This window comes from Bombus fervidus, chromosome 8, assembly GCF_041682495.2.
Source record: "Bombus fervidus isolate BK054 chromosome 8, iyBomFerv1, whole genome shotgun sequence".
Lineage (NCBI taxonomy): Eukaryota > Metazoa > Arthropoda > Insecta > Hymenoptera > Apidae > Bombus > Bombus fervidus.
In genome coordinates this window covers 10,780,610-10,803,799 of record NC_091524.1, presented here as the reverse complement: position 1 = coordinate 10,803,799, position 23,190 = coordinate 10,780,610, and the positions used below count along the sequence as shown (strand labels likewise).

At 35.0% G+C, this 23,190-nt stretch overlaps 4 protein-coding genes across 7 annotated transcripts in view; 3 read left to right on the top strand and 1 right to left on the bottom strand.

Annotated features, from left to right (window-relative positions):
* The window catches only part of Cysu (peroxidase homolog), a 33,722-nt gene extending 29,905 nt beyond the window's left edge, over window positions 1-3,817 (top strand). Inside the window, exon 17 of one of the 3 annotated variants that reach the window (XM_072008123.1) lies at window positions 2,593-3,817. In XM_072008123.1, coding sequence (XP_071864224.1) covers window positions 2,593-2,739 — 147 coding nt within the window. In that variant the 3' untranslated portion in view covers window positions 2,740-3,817. Of the gene's footprint in view, window positions 1-41; window positions 2,195-2,592 lie in introns of those variants that run through there. The other 2 variants (XM_072008125.1, XM_072008124.1) reach the window with 2 other exon arrangements.
* Cep290 (Centrosomal protein 290kDa) overlaps window positions 1-22,651 on the bottom strand; it is a 169,621-nt gene extending 146,970 nt beyond the window's left edge. Inside the window, exons 1-23 of the mRNA XM_072008121.1 lie at window positions 22,408-22,651; window positions 22,124-22,208; window positions 21,969-22,015; window positions 21,807-21,893; window positions 21,608-21,743; window positions 21,390-21,526; window positions 20,775-21,013; window positions 20,559-20,691; window positions 20,291-20,481; window positions 20,082-20,223; window positions 19,760-20,000; window positions 19,347-19,512; window positions 17,529-18,875; window positions 16,813-17,110; window positions 15,247-16,457; window positions 14,414-14,612; window positions 14,109-14,323; window positions 13,293-13,440; window positions 12,812-13,204; window positions 12,574-12,740; window positions 11,930-12,128; window positions 11,586-11,843; window positions 11,386-11,470 (exon numbers count right to left, since the gene is read on the bottom strand). Of these exons, the coding sequence (XP_071864222.1) occupies window positions 11,396-11,470; window positions 11,586-11,843; window positions 11,930-12,128; window positions 12,574-12,740; window positions 12,812-13,204; window positions 13,293-13,440; window positions 14,109-14,323; window positions 14,414-14,612; window positions 15,247-16,457; window positions 16,813-17,110; window positions 17,529-18,875; window positions 19,347-19,512; window positions 19,760-20,000; window positions 20,082-20,223; window positions 20,291-20,481; window positions 20,559-20,691; window positions 20,775-21,013; window positions 21,390-21,526; window positions 21,608-21,743; window positions 21,807-21,893; window positions 21,969-22,015; window positions 22,124-22,208; window positions 22,408-22,587 (6,294 nt within the window). The 5' untranslated portion in view covers window positions 22,588-22,651 and the 3' untranslated portion in view covers window positions 11,386-11,395. The remainder of the gene's footprint in view (window positions 1-11,385; window positions 11,471-11,585; window positions 11,844-11,929; window positions 12,129-12,573; window positions 12,741-12,811; window positions 13,205-13,292; window positions 13,441-14,108; window positions 14,324-14,413; window positions 14,613-15,246; window positions 16,458-16,812; window positions 17,111-17,528; window positions 18,876-19,346; window positions 19,513-19,759; window positions 20,001-20,081; window positions 20,224-20,290; window positions 20,482-20,558; window positions 20,692-20,774; window positions 21,014-21,389; window positions 21,527-21,607; window positions 21,744-21,806; window positions 21,894-21,968; window positions 22,016-22,123; window positions 22,209-22,407) is intronic.
* On the top strand, window positions 4,495-7,453 carry LOC139989646 (uncharacterized). Its single transcript, XM_072008122.2, has one exon. The coding sequence runs from the start codon at window positions 4,997-4,999 to the stop codon at window positions 7,451-7,453; it is 2,457 nt and encodes an 818-aa protein (XP_071864223.1). The 5' UTR covers window positions 4,495-4,996.
* On the top strand, window positions 7,512-11,489 carry Eh (Eclosion hormone). Of its 2 annotated transcripts, XM_074111857.1 has the most exons (4): window positions 7,512-7,910; window positions 8,025-8,057; window positions 9,816-9,914; window positions 10,076-11,489. In XM_074111857.1, the coding sequence occupies exons 3-4, from the start codon at window positions 9,818-9,820 to the stop codon at window positions 10,240-10,242; spliced, it is 264 nt and encodes an 87-aa protein (XP_073967958.1). In that variant the 5' UTR covers window positions 7,512-7,910; window positions 8,025-8,057; window positions 9,816-9,817; the 3' UTR covers window positions 10,243-11,489. The 2 variants fall into 2 exon arrangements, with proteins under 2 accessions (XP_073967958.1, XP_071864258.1); XM_072008157.1 differs by lacking the exons at window positions 7,512-7,910; window positions 8,025-8,057 and adding an exon at window positions 9,386-9,422.
* Window positions 22,652-23,190: the final 539 nt, after the last annotated feature.

Below are 23,190 nucleotides of genomic sequence, written 5' to 3'. Positions count from 1 at the left end.
CAACTATCAAGCATACGGAAAGTAAAAAGGCTGTTTTTTAGAAGTAAAATTTAGAGAACCTACCGCCTAGACGAAAGACCACCACCATGTAGTGAACAAGTCACGAGCCAAGAAGCACGACACTTAGCCAACCCCTTTCACCCTGAGACACACGATTACGGTACTGTAGCATAGCGAAACTATCGACATGCTAGTCTGCATGTTGCATTTCGAATCAGCTTAGGGATCACAGAGGTAGACGAACAGTTCTAGCATCCGAATAGAACCCGACCCCCTCCCTCCTCTAGCGACCTTAATTAATTAGTATACTCGATAAAGACACTTAATTTATTGCCAGGCTAGAATTATAATTTATATTCAATATAAATTATGATTTTTTCCGTTGTAGTTTCTTTGTTTTCTTTTTATACATGTTTTATACGTAAACGGATGTGTAAAGATAATATAATTAATTTTAAGCAATTCCATGACGTTTAACGATTTAGAAGTCGATGACTTTCTATCTATATACAGTGATGGAGGAAAATATCGCCATAGACCGGAGTTTCTTGTAAAATCTTGCGCGAGTTTCTAAAATTTATCGCTGATTCCTTGTTCAATCTTTTTGTGAGATGCGACTATCGGGGCTGAAATTCAAATCTATCGTAATTGATTATCGTTAAGCAACTGTAGAAGTACGTAAGGAGAAACGAACTACTTTTACCGGAATGTAAAATTTTGATCGCCGTTAAGTCGATTCTATAAATGTTCTGCAACATATACACGGGCAGAAGAGGAATTTTGCAACGTTGAAACAGAAATTTCGGTTGCTTGTAGCGGTTATTCGAAGTAAAGATTCCACGTAACTGTTTCAAGAAACGAAATCGATGTCGCAAACGCTCCCAATTCTCGCCTGTCGTGCCTTACAAAAACATTTGAACAAAGAATTGTGTATTTTAGAAATTCACCTAGAATTTTATGAGATGCGCTTGTCTGTGCTAATACTCTTGTTCATCGCTATATCTATACATACGTTACGATCCAATTACAATTTTGTAACGTACCTTTGTAACAACAGATTTACGAAAAAGCGTAGTGCGACACGATCATCGAATTTTCGCATGTTGCTTGCGTATTATAATCGAGTCGAACGAGGGAAAGAGATTCAAGTGATCGAAGTTGCAAATAATACGAATTCGTTGCGTAATGGCGGTACGCGATAGGGGCGCGTTCACGTAGGAACAACTTCCACGCCGACTGCTTTTAATAATCACTCTCGAAGTACGTTAGAAACTGATACAATAGAGAGAATTTAGCTGTGCCTGTGTCGCGTTGTGTCACAGTCGAAACCAGTTGCAAATGATCGCGCGATTCATATGGATTAACAAAGGTTGCGAAACGGACGACTCCCTTTCATTCAACTTCACTTCGTTTGTCGTTAGTTACCTAATAGAGAAGTAAATATACGCGAACTCGTCTTCATATTACGAGAATATTACGATGGTAGGCCATCGCGCGTTTTATTTCTCAATACCTGTCGAATACTCCAATTTTATTTTCGCGATGAGCAACCATTTTCTACGAATTTTATTTCCCCATTGATTTGGAACAATTTCAAATGTCAGAATATCAGAACACGTTACTTGATATACGGTTGTCAGAATCGTGAGATACAGCTTTTTAACCCTCCAATTCTCGTTACGTACGTATCTTACGTTTCGGATATTCTAAATTTTTTTACGTATTATGAAAATGAAGAAAAATTCAAGCTACGAGAATCGAGGGGTTTCAAGTCTTTTGATGAAATTATTCGGATCAAGTATCTACGATGAATCGTCTCGCTATCATGAGTGGAAAATTGTAGCTCTACTATCGTCACACATCTCCCAGATCTCCCTAGAACGACTTTTAGTACCATCAAAGTTTCTATTTTGCTTTCTTACTTAGCTATCCTTACATCGAATCCTTAATTTATTCTTCGTACGTAATAAGTGCGGATTTCTCCACCCTTCAACTTCTCACAAATGCATAAAAATCCGCAGTCCAGTAATAACTCCTACACAATGTACATAATAGCACGTAGCAAAAGCGCATTCCCTCCATGAAATCGCACCAACACGGGTAGCACATGTTTACTAGTGTCCATTCTCTAGTCTTTCTCTCTATCACGATAAATACAATTTTTCCCCTGAAATAAAGGAAAAAAAAAGAACAAGAAGAAGATCATAAAGCAATCCATTCTTGTCTCCAATTTTCAATAGAATTTCTAAGAAAATTGGAGATTTGATTTTGTTCCTTTATGCAAAAGAGGAAGAAAGAAAAAAGCGCGAAATATCATAACCATCCATTCGTCTTCGATATTTTGATAAAATTGGAGATTTTTATTTTCTTGTATAAAAGAAACAAAAATACTAAAGGAGTGAAAAAAAAAATCATACAGACTTCATCCCTATCTGTAATTTTTATAAATAACATTTTTAATGGAATCGCGACATGAAAACACGAGTTTTGAGTTTGTAAACGCGGAGAGGATCTTGACAGGTTTCCCACAATATTCTACGAAGGATTATACGATGCACGAGCACCTACAAATGTAAACCTATTGTACTATAGCGATTGGTGGAGGAGCACTTGCTTGATGTACCAAGAGAGCCAACGAGACCGGAAAAGGTGCGGAACCAATACGACAGACAGCAGGTTTTGCGACTCTTCTTTGAGAGCATTAACGGCATTGCTTCGTATCTGGGATTCAGAAAATAATCGCGCACCAACGACTAAGTATGGAGCACCGAGGGTGAATCACAATCGCACAGAGATTATATTTAATTTTCTCGAACAGAGAGTATATTTATGTTACTCATTTTCCATATATATATGTTCGATGTCGAGAAAAATGCTTGTGATCAATTTACATGATTTTATAATAGCAGAAGAAGTTTCTTTTATTATAAGTATTTTTGTTTAGATTATATAGAGTAAATAATACGCACTGTCGTGTTACCAACGTTGTACGAAGAGAAGAGAAATAAATTGTTTCGTTCACCCTCGTACTGTCACGCACATTCGAGCACTTTAAGACACTGCCCATTTATATTTATGTTCTATGAAAATATCGACAGAGTTGACGATAATTCTAACGCAGCAAGTATCGTACCAAGCACGTAGCTAGCATAAGCAACACGATTCAACACACATTATCAAAGTCTGCGAACATAATTTTAACTCCATGAACATCTTCGCATTAAGAATACTGTGTTTGGATCCTTCAGAGCTAATATCAGCCAAACAAGCTACTTAAGCCGATGAAACTTCGAGCCATAAATAACTACCCTTTTATAGGATTCAACGATCACCTTGGAGAGAGGGTTAACAACTAATACACTAGCGCTGAAACACGTAGTAATTTATACGATACTATTACATATTTTATATCCGTGTAGCTTCCTTCTTATACGATCGCGTATACAATTTATCGAAGCAGTACGTTCTTTTTTCTATCGTCGTTATAGGCGTACCACTTTTTCCCCCATCCTCTTCTACCCTGTCTTCGTTTAATTTTAGTATACGAATAAGAGAAAAGACGTAATGTGAATTTAGCATTTATCTCAGTGTTTGCTTCATGTGTTATTGTATTGTTATATACAATGTATATACACGCGTGCACGATGGCTCATGGAATAAATTTCAAATTACGGAAGACTATACGATTGTTTAAAGCGAAGATAGAGAAAAAAGGGAACGGCGATTTCTGAGCCACTGTACACTCGTACTCTTTTAGTTTGTAATTGAATTTTGTACAGTTTAAGTATCGTGAACGAATAAAGTCACATTAACGAGAGTGCCATTTATGGAACCTTCATCGATTTTGTGAATTTTCCTTTCTCTTTATTTTTCTATCTCTTATTTATATTATCATTACGATATTTGATTTGTCGTTGGACGAATCGAATGTTGGGTAACTTGGAAAATCGTTAGTGGCATACGGAGTTTTCGCGTTGTTCTATGCAGTAGCACGGTAAATATTTCACCACAGCGAGTTGTTACACGGCGAGCACGTAAAATTTACTACCGATGTCGAGGGAGAATGATTTACAAGGTAGTTAAAAGCAGCACCTACGTTTCTTGTGCACCGACTCGTTCGATCGAAAGCACAATGTGAAATGACCTACGAGCATTCGTACTTGAAACATCTGTCTAGCATTAGATTATTTGGAAAGTTTGTGGCGTTTTTCGCGGTCGTTATATATCTCTGTATATATCAGCATCTGAACTAAACTAAATCGACTGTACTTTTCGCAAATTTATCAACTTTGTTACTTGAATACATGATCAGACTACAATTTAAAAAAAAGAAAAAAGAAAATGGAACAATTGCCTAATTACAAAAAACATTCTTTAAAAATATACATATCATTTTTATCTACTTTTTAATTTATTGGATACTTTATCTGATGAGATGGAGAAGACAATTGTTCATCACAAACTTGAATATATAATCAGTCTACAACTTAAAAAAAAAAAAAAGAAAATGGAACAATTGCCTAATTACAAAAAACATTCTTTAAAAATATACATATCATCATTTTTATCTACTTTTTAATTTATTGGATAGCTTAAATGATAAGATGGGGAAGACATTTGTTCATCACAAACTTCTAGCATGAAACAATAAATTGGAACAAATACAAATCCAAATTGGATATTAGACGATTAACATTAAGATGTAGATGAGTGTAGGAACAAGATCGAGATAAAATTTAATGAGAAAAATTCGAGATCGCTCGTGAGAAAGTGTCTTTCAACGAGACAACATTAGACAAGGAGACAAGAGGAGAAAAATAATGAAAGTAGAATGCTCAATACTATTGCGAAGAAAATTTTCAAGAATACATCGTCTCTAAATTTGTTCAAGATTTCACCATGAACTTTCCGGACAATCGAATGTTAGATCCTTCTTGCACATGTACATTAGTATCTGCATCGATCTCGTTATTCGATCACGTCATTTGTAAAGACAATGAGTAGAGGTAGGATAACAGAGATTCGAAATTTTCAGACAGCAGAAACTGGTTCGACTTCAGGAAGAATCGAGTCGCTTTTCACCGCATGGAAACCAATAACGAAAATAGAAAACACAACGGGATTATCCAAGAAGATGAATAAAAATTCTTCAAAGAGAATCAGTTCTATAACATCACCATTACGTGATCGCAAAATGAATAAACATAATATTATCAATACATTTACTAAACGCGCGAATAACGCTTCTATTAACATTTTAAACGCCGCGGAACTCCAATCTGATTTAAATTCAAATCTTCTTGTCGAAGACAAAGTTGCTCAAAATATAAAATCTAATAAAACCACGAGTAAAAATAAAGTTGAAATATTTGAGACGTTAAATAATCATCGAGAATGGGATACGATCGAACGTGTTAAGCGTTCCTTGGACAAAAAATCCAATTACGTAGGCATCAGAGAACAAGTTCCTTCTTCGAAGAGATTCTATCGTCATCCAGGCCTAAGTTACGAGGAGCAACAAAATCAACTTGACCATACGGTCCAAACGAGAAATATAAATCAAAATCTCGGAAGTGCGATGAATAAACTACTTGACACGTTCGAGTCATCGCAACCAGGGATTACCATCGAATACCCATCGAAAGAATCAAGCAAACACAGTTACGTCCCAATTTTTCCTAATTGCGACGATACTGAAAATTTCGAATCAAACGATTCGGACAATAGTACAAGAAAGAATTTAAAAAATCGTAGTAACGATAAAGTAGATTTTGCAGAGACACAAGAGGCCAAAGGTTTAAACACTGATAGAACTGTGTTAAACGAAACGTTTCAGGATACGAATAAATTACAGAGCTCGGTTAGACAGCAGAAAAAGGACAATACTTACATCGATATACAGGATCACCAAAAAAGTGTCGGAAATGTAACATCTTCCGCTATTGCCGAGTATAATCCAAACAAAATTCCATACGTCGAGGTGCCGGATTATTCTGATATCAGAGAGGAAAGTTTGGACGAGGGAGATCGTAAAGAGAATGAAACGAGAACTGACTTTGTCGATCCAGAAGTATCCATTGATCTTAAAGAATCTGCTAAATCACCCAACGATTCGTCCGAGGGAAGTGTAAAAGACAAATCTAGAAAAAATTCAAGGCAAAATTTAAGTAAAGAAAGCGAGTCAGATTTGAAGAATTTGGACAAATTTTCCGACACTGACAAACCCGATAAAGATAAAACTAAGGAAAGCAATTCAAATTTGACAAACTCGGACAAATCTTCGAAAACCGGCAAACAAGATACAAATAACGGAAATAAATCGTTGGAGGACTTAGGGTTTAGACAGAATTCAAATATCGAGGATAATACGAAACCGAAAACATCGATAGGCTCCAGAGAGTCCTCTGAACTTTCAAAGAACGACGAACTTGAGGAGAACGATAAAAAGAATCTATTTAAAGATTTAAAGGATGATTTAAACAACGCCAACCTTAAGAAACTGGAATGGAAAGAAAATGCGAGGGAGGGGAATGGCAAGCCACGGGAAGATTCTGAGGAAACAGGGCAAGGGGATTCTGAAAGTAAATCGGGGCCCATAATTTTCGACATAAACGAATACAGGAAGCCATTCGATCTAGACGAATTTCTTAAGGACGATCCGATAATGAAAAAGTTGAATCTGCTCGAAAAGGAGACGCGGACCAAGTACGGACAGAACGGGAAACGAGTTTCAACCGACTTTAACGAATCCGAAAGTGATAATACGTTCAGGGAACGAGCGAATGGCCGAGGGAATTCAAAGGAGGTTCGAGACACTTTCGATGATTTACCAAGATCGTATAAATCCAGTGACTTCGCTGATATGTTCGCAAAAATCGACGAAGGAAACCACGATAACCAAAACGAAGGGAACAAAGCGAAGAAAGGAATGGAAAATGATAATCAGGAAAGTGAAAAGTTTAATAAAGAGAATAGCGACGATGATTTTTTGGCAATTTTCAAGAAGAACAAAGAGGATTTCTCGTCTGAATTTGAGAAAGAAGGACATCAGGATAATGAAAGCGAAGCGAAGGAAGAGGCGAAGAATGATAATGTGAAAGGTGAAGATTCCGTAGAAGAGAACAGTAACGAAGATTCCCTGATAATTTTCAAACAGAACAGGGTATATCCTTTAACCAAATTTGAAAACGAAAAAGTATTTCCGTCTGGATATTTAAAGAACGAGGAGGACAATAGAAACGTCGTAGATCGTAGAAGGAAGAATAACAAGTATCAAGAAGACACGCACGACGCATTGTCGACGATCTTGAGCAAGAAAAGCCAGGTTTCGCGACTGGACGAGGACATCGATGGAAGGATCGAAGACGGGGACGCTTACAAAAACTTCTGGTCCTTAGAATATAAATCTCCGCGGTCGAGAGTCGACATGGAGGCGCAAGAAAGGAGGAAATAGCGGGATAGCGATTGAAATCTTGGCGAGACGTCTCGCGTCTTCTGACATTTTGACGTGCAACACGGATGAAGATGTTACGGTAGACCGAACTTGAAAGCTAGTCTATGAATCTTATATCAAACACCTTAAAACATCGTTGTTATATCTGTTAAATGTTTTTAATGTTTCAAAATAAACTAAAGTAAAAACGCGAATGAAGTAATTGTTGAATCGTGTGTTATAAGTTTGAAAATCGTCTACGATGATCGAAGTATTTTTAAAAATTCAGATGTAGGATTCGGAATTTAGATTTAAACACTTCAAAGTGATTATTTACGATAGTTGATCTACGAGTCCGGGTTCGCGAGAGAATCCGGATACAGCGAGTTCCTCTTTAAGCAATCTGGCTAACGATCGATCGAAATTTCCGTGGTCGGACGATTCCGAGAGTGCAGGAAATCGAAGAAATCGAATTAAGGTAAGATAGGCAGCGGGGTTTCCCTCGTCCGAGGGATGAATCTGGCCTCAACGGATATATAAGGCCGTCATCGTACAGTGCTCAGTGTCATTCGTCTGGTTTTATCAATTCCAGCAGCCTCGGCTCGATCCAAGCGCCAGCAACCAGGTAAATACGATCCGATAGAGTGAAAACGCATTTCGTATCAGTCATATGACCTACAATATCCTTTACAACCTAACTTTCCATTGAACCATCGAAGCCAAACTTAGCCCTCGATCTCGATTCCCGGTATTGTTCATGTTCACCGAACTCGAAGCACATCCTGGTCCATTGATCCGCGAGCGATCGCCGTTTCCACGATCGATCGTGCGTTAACCGCGGCACAACGATCGATCGATCCTTGGTCTTGAATCTTTCAAGTGCTTCCTGGAGAGAGACGGGGGGAAAAGAGAGAGAGAGAGAGAGAGGAGACGATTGCGAGACGAAGAGATAAGAGACACCTTCCATCCATATTTATTATCTTTATGTGTTCACAATGTGACCGTTAAGGAGAACGCGGAAGTATCGCGGGAGATTCCGGTTGTAAATGACGATATATATACGAAACGGAGAAAAAACGGGTGAAAAAAAGAGAGAGAGGGAGGGAGAGGAAAAAAGAAAGGATACAAAAAAAAAAAGTGGCCACCGACGTAGCGGATTCGCTCGAGCAATTTATATCGAAGAGACACGAAGACCGCCCGCAGGCGATAAGTATCTGCGTTCGCGAAAGAGAAAGAATAATTCGGGCTTATTAACAAGATACGCGTGTGATTCGTTCTTCTGTTTCTTTTTTATTTTTTACTACCAGCAACGCTTGGTTGCAACGTCTGTTTTTATCGGGTTGACTTTAATCGTTTAAGCTCGAGTTGCCTCGACGACTTCGACAACTTCGCGCGTTTATCCCTGAAAGTTCATGAATGTCATTCCCCGTCTCTTTTATGTTAGCACGTTTCTTTATCCTTTTTTATCGACTGATCGAACGAAACGGATAATTAATCGAGGAAAGTGTACATGACCATTATAATCGATCATTATTCAAGTGGCTTTGAATTGTGCATCCTGCCAGAGGCTAAGATTATCGAGACTCTATGGTTTATAGCTGTATCCTGTTAGATCTACCTTCACTAGGACTCATGTTCTATTGGATGTAGGTGTTTCTTTTTTCTTTTCTTTCTTTTTTCTTTTTCTTTTTTTTTTCGTTTTGGTTCGCTGTACCGTGTAAGAGTAAAAGCTGATGAACTGCACGCGATATCGAGAGTCGCTATCGTTTCTATCGCAGATCCTGTTGGTTTCTTTGTCTTCTTTTCTGTTGAACATTGTCAGACGCAATTAACAATGGCATAGTGGTGTCTCGCGTCTGAGTGAAAGTTGTTACGTTCTTCGAGGTAGAAAGGGGGAATTGGCTAGTTTTGTGGATAAATAGTATCTCTTTGGAGACTAGGAATTCTCCAATTCGATTTAGTCGTTTAGATGAAGTTACGGGACTAATGGGTAATTTGTAAGAAAATTATTCCCTTGTTATGATATTTTTGATACTGATAACAATTACACCTATTGGGATATAGGATACTATTATGAGTGCAATTACATATCTCATCTTAAAGATTACAATTCCTTGGTGCAGGCTCGTTCGATCGAAGACACGATGATCGGCGGAAATAACTTAAAATACTTATCTAATACTTGTCTGAGAAGTTCGTAGAGTCTTTGATACTTGATATCTATCATAGATTTTCAAAATTACGAGCAACATTTTTACAAAATTAAATGTACTATATCATTATATTGCTGTATTCCTCGATAAAGGGAAAATCTGTCTCGAAATGGTTAATATAATTGTTGCTCAGGATAAATTAACACATTTGAACCTGATATTTGTTTCAGTCATGAACGCTTCAACTCGCATTTTGCTGGTGCTCTTCGTGTCCTACGCTATAGCCTTCATGCTCGTTGCAGGGAGTGTTCCCTTCGACCGAGCCATAGGTAAGTTTAATTAAAAAATAATAATGAATTCTACGCAATGACACGCGCCAATTCCGTGTTTCAAAGTTAATTGAATTTTGAACATTTTGAATTAATTTCTTTCAAGCTGTATGTTTGAAAATTAACCGTTTTAATCGCTGTGCTTCGAATTGATTTCTTAGGAGTGTGCATCAGAAATTGCGCCCAGTGCAAGAAAATGTTCGGCCCGTACTTCCTTGGACAAAAGTGCGCCGATTCTTGCGTCAAATACAAAGGAAAGCTCATCCCCGACTGCGAGGATGAAGGTTCGATTCAACCGTTCCTCCAAGCTCTCGATAGCGACTATTAAAACTCGTAATGCTTATTCATGTCAACGTGCATTATACGTAATATGTGCCAAAAATACGTGTTATATATATATAATATATAAAATATGTGTTACATAAAACATGTGAATTATGTCTAATTCGCAAGCAGAGGTCTTAATCTTTTAGAGTCTAGGCAGTATTCGACGTTTAGTTCTTATTTAACAAGCTATTCTCAAAGACAGATTGTATTCTTATAACGAATAATGTATTTATGTTAATATATTTCTATGCCGAATTGTTTTATATGTTACAATTGAAAAGAATCGAATGAAACTGAATGTCGAGTCTAGTTTGACAAAGAGTTAGATAGTATGTATATAAGATCATAGTATATTTTTCTCTTGAGTACAGGGTACCACGAATTTTTACTTTTGTAATCAATTTTTAATCGAAACTCAGGGAAACGTATAAGTATGTGCGAGAAATTGAGAGAATTTGATTTCACGCCTTATTTGTGAGTATTATATATTATATTACATGTATTAGCTAATAACATCGACCAAAAATTTGGGATCATATGTCACGATCGATTACATTTATAGTGAATTTTTTGCTAATTTTTATTAGTCATTATTAATTCCAAATTGATCAAGATATCGATACTAATTCTCGTTTAATTTCGATAGATTTCTGTGCAGAAGTTTTTTTTTACATAACGTTCGTAATGTTCTTAATTCTTGGCTTCTACGGAACACGGTTGTAATTCCAAATTTTTGGCTGGTAATGGGTTTCTATCGCCGTTCAAAGTATTAAACGTGAAGTATTACTAATAGTAATAAATATGAAGTGAAAGAAAAACATTTGCTTTCTAAATCATATTTAAAAAAATAAAATTCTCCCGACATCTAGCATCATCGAAAAAGCTTTCGATATCTTCGAGAAAAGGACTTGAAAAATACGTTGCTCGATTTTCTTTGCATCTAATATCACAGCAACAACAAAGAATGTAAAGAAGTGTTTCAAAATTTAACAGCATCGACAAGCTAGAAAATATGTACTTTTAAAATCACGTTCTGTCACAAACAAAAGAAACAAAACGGTACGTGACGATTTTTAATTTTTTAACTGCAGTCCGCACGATCTTCGATAAATAAAACGAATTATTACAAGTACAATTTACTCACCAGACGTTGCTTACTCCGGAGTAGGAGAAATTACATGGCACTCTGGTATCGTAGACAATGTCTGCTTTGATTCTAGTTGTTGTACCTGAAAATTATTCGTAAGTTCCTTCATATTATGTTGTTTTCTTTCTTTCTATTTATTTTCTTTTCATCTCGAATTAATTTTTCCTTTCTCTTATGCGTATAAAATGTATATTTACACGTTGTCGAAGAGATTTCTCGTTCATGGCTGCTCTCGATAATAAATGTTTCACTTTGTCTAGGAGTTCAGACTTATGGTACAATTGCTCCCTCAATGTCTTTATCTCCCCGTTATCCTCCTCCTTTTGCACCTTTTCGAACGCAGCTACCCTTCGCTCGGCCAATTGCAAATCTGTTTCTAACGCCACGATTCGCTTCTGCGCTTCCTCGTAATTATTTTTCAACGCAGTTTCGCTTTTGCTATTTAACAATTTGCCCTACACGCGAAATCGATAAATCGTTAGTGATGAAATTAGACGTAAACATAGGATAAAGATATGAAATTAAAGAATTGTTCCCCTGCCTGATGTATATGATTCGTTTTTGAGCCAAGTCTGAGACGTCTGTTTTCTACTTGAAGCTTCTCGATGATTCTTTTCAACGTAAAGATCGTTTTTTCCATTTTCAAGATGGATTGTTTAGTACCGTGATCTTGTAAATCTTTGTCCGACGATCTCGGAGTCGAATCTGATGATTTTTCTACTTTCAGTAGCTCTATATATCTATATATGAATGATAAGTTGTAAAATAAAGCAGCTATTTTAATATCGTTGCTTGACTTATAATTATCCCTTAAAAATAGAATTTTTATTTAATTTTATCTTGAAATATATGAATAACGAAGCTTAAACTGTACGACAAAATATTATTTGTTTTAATCATCGTAAACAACAGCGCTTCAACTAGAAAATGTCGCAGTGTCTAATAGAAAATCTAATAATTTATCATCGTTCCCTAACTTGTTGTTGATCCATTAAAAAGAAATTTTTTGTAGAACAGACAATATTATATTTTAAATATTGAAATGTGCAAAGCAGTGAAATTGTTGGGAAAAAATAGTACGATAAATATTCCAATTAATTAAAAATGTCAAATCCAGTTTCATGAACCTTAACTTACGAGATATGACAATAAAATGTTTAATTAAAAACGCATTACTAAACCTACTTTTCTAAGTGTTCAACCTTCTCCCTCAACCTAGGCGTGTCCGCGTTCGCCTTTTCCAATTCGAGTCGAAGCTCGAAGTTCTCGGCTTCCAACGCTAAGTTCATTTTCTCCAAAATATCTTTAGTCATTTCCAATTTCTCTAACTGACTAACAACATAGCTGTTACCCTATAAAACATCGATAAACGTAAAGAAACAACTCAACAACGAACCAGAAAACTGCAAACAAAGAAACAGACCTGAGAAATTGTCTCTAAAGCAGCAATACGTGCTTTTTGCTCTTCGATTTTGTGCAAAAGCTTCTCGTTATCTTCGTTCTCCAATCTGTCGGACAATTCTTTGACACGTTCGCGTAAAGTCTCGCACTCTTTCTGAAGATCTCCCATTGTATTTTGTCGAACAGTTATTGGTCGAGCTGATAGATTTCCAGCTACTGTGTAACCTTCTGATTTCAATTTGTTTTTTAAATACCATTTTTCCCTTTCCATACACGAAACCACCGATCGAAGTTTCTCGTAATTCGTGAGTAATTTCGAGTGCTCCTCCGTCTTTTCTTTGAGCTTCTCTTTCAACTTTTCGGCAGTTTGTTGCCACTTCTTCTGCTTTTCCCACAACGAAAGCTCTTCCGCTGTCTACGCGATATATTTTGGAATTTTTATACATATTACTAGTGTAGTACATTTATACCAGTTAGACGCAAAATTATTGAAGTAAGTGTACCTTGGCTTTCTTCGCTTCCTGAGCTAAATATTCTCTGTCTAGCTGCACTCGAGCTTTCTCGAGTTCTTCTTCTAAGGACTTTACTTTACGTTCAAGCAGAATTTCGCGCTGCGAGGTTTTCTTTTCTTGTGCCTTTACGGCCATATATCTATGACGAAGGTGATTAAAGAGGGTAATTCAAGGACGATGGTTATGGTTAAGGAGTTTCTCCTGTCTCTTGCATTTTCATTCGATTATACGAATATAAAAGAAGAAGAAGAAAAAAAAAAAAGAAAACAAATCGTATAAAAATTAAAACAAATAAATTTTGTATTATATAGAGGATTCTATTTTCATTAATAATTGGTAGATTGGTCCAAAAATTCTTTTATTAGTAGACTGCAAATTTTTATGTATTCATGGAAAATTTAAGTGCCCAAGGATTCACACAACGCACATATTGTGCATTGAATATTCAACTCTATCAGTTTAAAGTTTCAGTATCCGCATAAATTTTCAGATAAAAATACCCAAAGAATGGAGATTTGAAGCGACTTTATAAAAAAATATCACGATGGACCTACTCCTTCAGATCTACTCGCAGAAATATGAATTTGTATAAACGATTGCAGTCTGTTTATTAATTTTTTGAGCGCTTTCAAAAACAAACGTTTTATCTAAATTTTATTTTAAAAAGGTCCTATACGATTTCTATCTATGACCCATATCTTCTAATAAAAATCATGAAAAATATTTCTGTATCCATTGGGAATCGAATTTACTATATCGATACATTATACGTTCTGTTTTCTCACTTTTCGCCTATCACAAAAATACCTGCGACTAAGTTGTTGCTTCAAATCCGAAATTTCGTTCTTATACATTTTCTCCTTTTCCAACAACGATTGCAACTGTTTCCTCACTGTATCCGTATGATCCTGTTGCTGTAAATTATCGTGACTCTGTGTAATTTCGTGTATCTTCAACTCTGACTCGCCATGAGTTATCGCTTGCCGTGATCGAGTAGCAGATCCCATTAATTCAATTTCGTTCTTCGTCGAGAAAAAAAGAAAGTAATCAAATATACGTAATAAAATAACATTTAATATAAATTTCCAAAGAACGTGAAGAATTTATGGTACCTGCAGCTCCTGACACGCGAAACTAAGCTGATTTATCTTATCATCTTTCTCTTGCATCTCTTTCATCAAAGACATATTCCCTTTCGTGACCATCATACGATTTTCACATAATTGTTTTCGTAACGTGTCTGCTTCTGATTGCCATTTTGCCAATTCTCCCAGATAGCTCTCTAACTCGCTTTTATGCTGTTCTTCTAGTCTAATAAAAAGCGATAGTTCAACATCTGATTGTCTTTTTCAACTAACGACATATTAAATAGGAACGATAGATATAGCGTGGTCGTAAATTAAAGCTTCAACTTTGATTATAGTCTTTGAACTTCTATGTTCCGTTCTCACTCTCGTTTTGACGAGCAAAAAGACGTTCAATGTTCCAAGAGAAACTTTACTACAAAATTGAAAGAAGATATAATACGATGTATCTTCCACAAAAGTAAGAAGTTTTGTAAAGATAGAAAGATACGATTGGGTCAAGAATGGCCGAAACAATGCATGAACACACACAAACTAGGCACATCCGTACAATTTTAGCTACCCTAATTTTTAGTTATCTATGGATCTAATCTCACTACCGCAAACTTTCCAACGAATCTGAATCCCTTTTTTTTTTTACTAAAAACGACTATAATTGGATTTTTATGCATTCGTGGGTAAATCTAAAGATGCACAAATCCACCGAATGCACATAACATATAAAAATATATAAAATGTTCAAAATTGAGTACTCGTCATAATTCTTAGATGAGTTTCATCTTTCAATCAAAAAGCGCGTAGACTTTTGACTGTCCGCTAATTTTCCGACCTCACTATATCCTTTCTACCTACAACGATACCTTTCCCTCGTACGATCCACATGATTCAGCCTTTCCTCGGCCAACCGATGCCAACGATCGCTCAGTTCCTTAGTTATACTCAAATCTGCCTCCAAAGTAGAAACCTTCTCTTTCAACCTAGCAACCTCTTCCGTCTGCATAACGATATTTCTTATATCATCAATTTTCGACTCAGCTTCTTGTACTTTTTCAATCAATTTCTCTGGCTCGTCTCTCCTATCATCTTGCCTCTGTTGAATTCTTTGAGTATCGCTTTGCATAGATAAAATACGACTCTGCAAACTTCTGATTTCTTCTTGCAGACGAGCTGCAGCCTTACTGTGCTCGTCCCTGTCTTCTTTCAACAGGTTTTGATATCTGCCTATGGTCTCCTCCTTTTGACTGACAAGCTTCTGCAAGCTGTTTATCGTCGACTTCAAAGCAAGCTTCTCACTACAGTCAGCGGTAGGGCGTTGTACACGGGGCGAAAGCTTGTATTCTTCAATTATTTTCTCTTTCTGCGCCAGTGCTAGGTCTTTGCTTTTTATTATCTCGTTCAACGAGTCCACCTTCGTCTGACACTCTGCTATCTGTAATTCGTACTTGATTAAAGCGGAGGAACGTTCGGAGCTGAGCTTCAGAGCTTGATCCAATTGTTCTCGAAGTAACGACATTTCCTGATCACCTCCTTTTCTTTCTATCGCATCTTTCTCTGCTTTTTCTCCGTGTTCTACGTCTACTTTCTCTCCTATCATTTCCTTCGTCGTTTCTTTATATCGTTTATCTTCTTTAAAATGAATCGCTTCTTCTTCTTTCTCTTTGACTTCCATTTCTTTCCACGTTTCTTTCGTTGGTTCTTTCGCCGTTTCTTTTACTTTCTCCTTAAATTCTCCATCTTCTGTATCACTTTCTTTGGAAAAAGTGGTCTGAACTTCAATATCGCTCATTTGTTTCTTGTCCAAGCAACAAGTGTAGGGATCTGTTTGCATTTCTCTTGATTTCGTCTCTACGATTGCTTGAATCGACGCGTGCTTGTTTTCTGGTAACATTGGGCTGGTTGTGTCATTCGTATTTGTTTTGGATCGTTGATCTTGATCCTTGCTCCATGCTCTCTGGATCTGTATCATCTCGTGCTCCATTTCGGTTATGACCGATTCGTATTCCATGAATTTATTGTTGGCCATTTGAATCTCGTACTCTAGCTGTGTTATCTTTCGTTTACACTTAAAGTCCTGATGAATTGTTAATCGTTAATTTAAAGCAAACCATCTGACTTGGAATAAATCCAAAATAAAAATCAACGAAGAAAAATAATAAAGAACGAAATACGATTGAACGCAACTATTTCCAACGATTAATAAATTAAAAAGTTTGCGAATTCTTATGACTTTACTTATATTTAAATTAATTAATCGAATCAATCGAGTTTTTAGAATGGATTGAAGAAAATTTGTTTCAGGTATATAAAGAATAAAGTACACATCGAATACAGAAATAAGGAAATGTGGAGATAGAAAAATATTAAAAAGAATACGTGGCCATTAACAAAAAGAACATTTTGCTAAACAATTTGATAAAAACACGTACGTTCAGAGTATACTGCGAATATTCTGAAAATCGTTGCATAATATCTTGGACACCGTTGCTTCCAATCTGCTGTTCTAGTATATCTTTCAAACTTTCAACGATTTGTAAGCGATTAGTTAATGTTTCTTGTTGCTGCTTAGCATTCTCATGGCACTCTTTCGCTTTTTTCATATCCGAATCGATATTCTTACGTCCGTCTTTGAGTTTCATCGATAACGAGATCACTCTATCTAAAGCGCTGATCGAAGTGGAGCCTGCGTACTGATTTTGCAAAAACCCTATGACTTCTATATACATTCTGCAAAAAAATTCTTATGAATTGAATACCTCTATATCATGAAATATAATAGAAAATAATATCTCTCTAATAAAATAAAATAATTCTATATAATAGAAATGCAAAGACAAAATCTTCTCCAGCGACAATCTTATATCTCAAAATATAATTCGTTAAAAATTTCAATTTCTAACTTACCTACATATTTAAAATTATAATTAATTCTATAATTTCAATATTTAAGTTTAACTTCTAATCTATGTATGTATCAAGGAATTCGAAGATTTATCTTTAGCGTAATTCTAATTTACTAATTTATAATTCTAATTTTAAACAATTGCCAATTTATATATTAAAAATTCTGAAATGTTTACTTAATTTCATAATGCAAAATTCATGTCGTCAGAGGAGATCGGAAGTTCACGGAAAACAATTTCACCTGCAACGATTATCGCACTGTTTTCGACAATCCTGCACGTAAGTGCGCAATCCTTCGCAAGTTGTCCTCGATTTATCAAGTTCTTCCTGCAAATACGACACCTCATTCTCCAATCTAACTTTCCGCGTGTTCAACTCCATCTCTAACAAAATTTTATTCGCCAACTCAAAGTCCAGTCTCGAAATTGTCGCTTTGTCTTCACTAACAGCTTGTAAATTTAATATGTGATGCCTGAGATTGTCCAATTCCATCGAATTCAACGAATTCAACGAATATTGCTGCTTAGCTTCCTCTTGAGCAATCTGCAGTTCTTTCTTCAGATTTTCAATTTCTATCTGAAGAACTGCATTGTTGTCTTTTAATTCTTGCACTTTATTATCATCTACTTGTTGAGTCCTCTCGAAGTGCAAATCTTTGGATAATCTTTTATGCAGAATAATTAATTCTTCTTGCAATTCAGACTTAGCAGCGGCCACTTCTTTAAGATTTCCCTCGCATTTTGACAATTGAGTCTGTAAAATTTCATGCAGACTAGTCACATGATCAGCTCGTTGCTTTTCTAAAAGTTCTCCAGCCTCAGCTTCTCTCAATTTTTCCGTCAAATTTAAATCCTGATCGCTTTTGCTATGAATCTCTTTTTGCAAATACTCTACAACTTGATCTTTTTCTTGAGTTATCAATTCCAATTCTTTCTTCAATATTTCTATCTCATTGTCATTTCCTAGTACTAAATTATTCTCCATCAGATTACGAAAACGTATGCTTAATTCTTCGTGTTTCTCTCTTAATTCGTTGTAAATGGCTGAACTAACAGAGTTGAATAAGTTGCTCTGCAATATCGATAACTCGCGTTCGAGGATTTTGTTGTGTTTGGTAGAGTCAGCCAATGCTTTGTTCAAATAACTTTCATTTCTAATTGCTTCTTTTTGGTTCTGGTAAGCTTTCGTTGTTTCCTTATTCAACAATTTTTGAAGAGCAAAGTTCTTCCTGTTTGCAATTAAAACTTCGCTGGAAGCTTCTGCATATTCTTTGGTCTTAATCACGAAAGCTTTTCGAATCTCATCTTCGCCATCTTCCAATATCTTTGCACTCTGCTCGTAAACATCGAGCTTATGTTTCAACTTTTCAATCTCGTTTTTAAGCTCATCGTTTTGTTCTGTTAAGGAGGTCTTTTGTTTCTCCCATTCTTCTGTCTCGTTTTTATAAGCTTCTTGTAATCTCTTCATTTCGGTAACGTACGTAGTTATTTTTTCGCTGTCTGAGTCTTCGGTGTACACTTTATCGACATCGCCATGTACATTCAAAACTAACTTGCACAGCATGTTATCCTTTCTTTGCAGTTCTTTTCTATAATTATTTATTCTTTGTAATAGCAATTTGTTTATTTCGTTGACTCATATATTAGTGAAATATGCGGCAACGATTTAAAAGAATATTTATAAATGTAGAGAACGGCCAAAAATAAAAGATTCTAAGTTTGAAGTTTGAGGGATAAAATTAATCTAAAGAATGTCACTACTCTGGTGGCTCTGATGTGTAAATTATAGTTCAATACATATTCAATGGTCCATTAAAAAATTGTCTTATGTCTGCAATAGGAGGAAAAGAATACCATTTCAATTAAACACATTCGGTGATTCGTTCTAAAATTTCCCCATATTTCTAACAGGAAGAAGAAAATAAAATTAAAAAATTACAGAAATCAAGCCTTATTTTTATAATCAATTTAAATAATTGTATCCCTAAAACTTGAATTAAATTCCATGGAAAAACGAAGCCAGATATTTCGAATCTCCGTTACAAGCATTATAAATTTACCTCAATTGTTTAAGTTGGCCTCTCAATTCAGCATTGCTGCCCTGCACAACATTCAAATTCTCCTGCAACCTCATCGCAGGATGATACCAGCCTGCTAAATGCCTCACATCTAACGCCTCTAACAATCTTTCTAAAGTATTAGACTGTATCTCCACGCTACTTTTTCCTACGATATTAAACGATTAATCATCTATCTAACTTATACATATAAAAAAAGCAAGACTAATAAAGAATACTTTTTAACAATACGGCAAACGCAATTTACAAACATGATTAGTATACGTGTGTTCAATAGTTTACGTGTGTTATGAAAGACAGAAATTCGAAATAGAGAATGAAGAAGCAATTTTGTCGTGGAAAGAAGGAAAAATTTGTGCATCATTAAAGTACCATTAAAAGTAGCGAAAATTCACCGTCTTGGTTTCGGATACTGTCCAAAATTTCATGCATCCCTGTTCTAAGGGCTTCGTTCTCTTCTACAACTAACTGGATATTTTCTTGCAGCTGAGAAACATTTAATTTCGAATGCCACGTAGATGTAGATTCCGCCAGTTTGGTCGAATGGAAAAATTCGCCAGTATCATTTACAATAGCATCCGAAACATCTAATTCTTTCGATGACTTTTTACATAATTTATATTTTAACACCCTTATCTAAAATATTAAGGTAATCCAAAGAAAAAAAAATTGTTCGATTCAATCGACAAATATCGTCATTGAGTATTTGCTTCTTACGTCTGAATTTAATTCTAAATTTTCCTCGACGAGCAATTTATTTTGATGCAGAAGTTCCGTCAATTTCTTTTCCTGCTCTCTACGTTTCGCTAAAGCGTGTTCGATGGAAACCGATTCGTCTTCTGGTATACCTAATTTTTCTCTACAGTCCATATTATTAACATATGTGCAATGAAAGCTTTGAAAAGGTGCAGTGATCTTACAATTACCTAAGGGTTATAATTTCCATTTCCTGGTACGAGTTTAACATCTCTAATTTGTTCACCACATTAATTAAATCTGTTATACGACCACTTTTGCTCTCCAGTTCACTTTTTAGATTTTTTATTTCGTTCAATGCGTCTGTTAAAGCTTGATTCTCGTCCTCGTATTTTCTCAACGTTCCTAATACTTCGCACAACTGAATAAAATGAAATGTTTAAAAGACCTGAGACTAACATAAGTGTTTGTTAAATAAAATATATCTAATGAACTGACTTTGCCACTTTTTGACTCCGCATCTTCCTCCGCTTCATTTAATTTAATTTGCAGATTAGATATCTGTTCGTTCGCATCCTGTAATTTTTTTAACAAATCCCTCTGCTCCTTCTTTTTGTCAATCTTTCTCATCCTGAAGGAAATATCAATGAAATTTTAACCACAGATCGATTATATTCAAAACTTTTATTTCCTTAAAAACGATTATATACATACTTTTGAGCATCTGTTTTTAATTTTTCTATGAGAGTTGCACTTTCGTTGATTTCAACGGTGGCTTCAGATAATTTCGTTTTTAACTCGAGTATAATTTTATCACGATGATCTATCTGCTCGTTCAAATAGACGATTTCGGATTTATTTTGCTCTTTGACAGAGGCTACGGATTGCATGAAAGACTGAGACAAATGTTCTCTTAATCGCAGAATTTCATCGTCTTTTTCATCTAATATTGCCTAACAAATTTTGGACGAATTAAGACGTGTGAAAAACTTCATAATCTTACTTTAATCCTTTAATTCCCATAGTCATCAACAGATACAATCTTCTATTTATTCAAAGTACAAGTAAACGTAAATAATTATAATATAAAACAATATGTTTGATATTCGTTTACTTTTTAAATTACCAACATTTTGGTAGGATAGTGAAATACGGTAAGAAAATTTATAAATTCTAATATAAAACTAAAAAAATAATATTGTAAATGAATATCAAAACAGTTTCAAAATTTTTTAATTCGTATCAATAAAAGCAAAAACTAATAAAATTAATCATGTAGCATCATAGCCTGAACTTTGGGAATTAAAGTTGAATTACACTACCATATACCTTCCATTCATTGATTCTAGCATCAATTTCTGTACTAAATTCATCTATTGCTTTATCTCTGTCTAACTGCTGAGCTGTTACTTCCTCAACCTGTGTCACTAATGCTGCCTTTTCTCGTTCTAAGTCAAATATTTTTTCTGTAAAAAATATATTCTTGCAGTTTGATCATAAAACTGAACCTATTCATAACGAACTAAACAACTTTTCATTTTAATAACCTTTATACTCTATAGATTTGATTTGTGCAGAACTTAGTTCTTCGGTCATTTCATTCATTTTATACGTTGCATCTTCCATTTCTTGGGTTAAAGTGGTTAACCGTCCTTTTAAAACTAAATTGTCCCTTTCAAAAGTCTATGGAATTACAAAGATGTAAACAGAACATTCTAACGATATTTTGCTCCATCTGAAACTCACCTCTAATTCTGTCATAAGAATTTTAATCTTTTTATTTTTGCCTTGCAAAGCATCGTCATAATCAGTACTTTCAGATACATCTACGTGCTTAAAACAAAATAATACGGATAGTTTTATAAGAGTTTTTTATATCTTTGCTATATTACTAATAAAATATCTTACTTTAGATACATCGGTGGTTTCATGTTTTGAATCGGAAGTGCCCCATTCTATCATATAAAATGAAACATATTTTATAATATATTTCGATTGTAATAGAGTAATAAAGTAAACCTTGATTAAAATTATACTTCAACTAACGAATATACACGATTTACCTTTCTTTTTACGCTTAGCAGGTTCAGGTTTTAAGGAAGAAATGGTTTGTTTTAATTCGCCGCATTCTAAAAGTAATGACTCTACCTATTAACAAAATAAATTTCAGAATATCACACAAGAATACTAATTATTAAAATAAATAAATACTATTCTATATTCGACGAGAAAAGACACGATAGAAGAATAAGAAAGTGCTGCATTTTATTGAATAAATATCACACAAATAACAATAGAGATATTCTATGAAAAACAATTCGTGTTAAATAAGAATGATTATTTTTACTTGATTGTCTTTGTATTGCAGTATTTCTTGAGATAATTTCATCAAAGTTCGTAGGTTATGTATATCACTAATTTCGTCAACGTCGCAACTGATCATAGCAGGATAAAGATCCTCCATGTCATCGTCGGTTAATGACGATGGATCCGCTGATAATATACGATCCCAATCAGTACGACCCATTTTTCGCGATAATTGTTTATTACCACTAAATATAACCCCACTATTTCTACGTAACCAGTATGTTTGACGTTTACCAGCGACGCCTGCCAGCTAGTTGCCATGGGAACTCGGTTTGAGCGTTTGATTTGACATCTGGCGGAGACTTAGAAAACTAATACGAAGATGTAACATTATTGAAACATTTCCTGAAAATTTTGTTTGAAATATGTACTTTATAATGTTCAAAGAATTTTATAAATACTTTTCAAACACTATTATATAAAACACATTTTTTATTAATGTTAGTTCGTATATTCGAATTTTTATTCTACAAGTTTCAATTTTTATTCATATATAAATTCATATATATAAATGAATATTTTGAAACCTCGAATCGAAGATATTGTACATGATGCAGTAATAGTATTACGTTATGTTATGACGATAATCAAAACATTATCAAAGAGTGTTTCCCATAAACAAGATAACCGCCTATACCCTCATTTAATCCCACTATGAGGAAATAAGAGTCACATATTCTATGAAAATCATTGAAATACAGAAAAACAAAGAATAAACTTTTTACAATAATTTCTTACACCATGTACATATAGTATACGTACA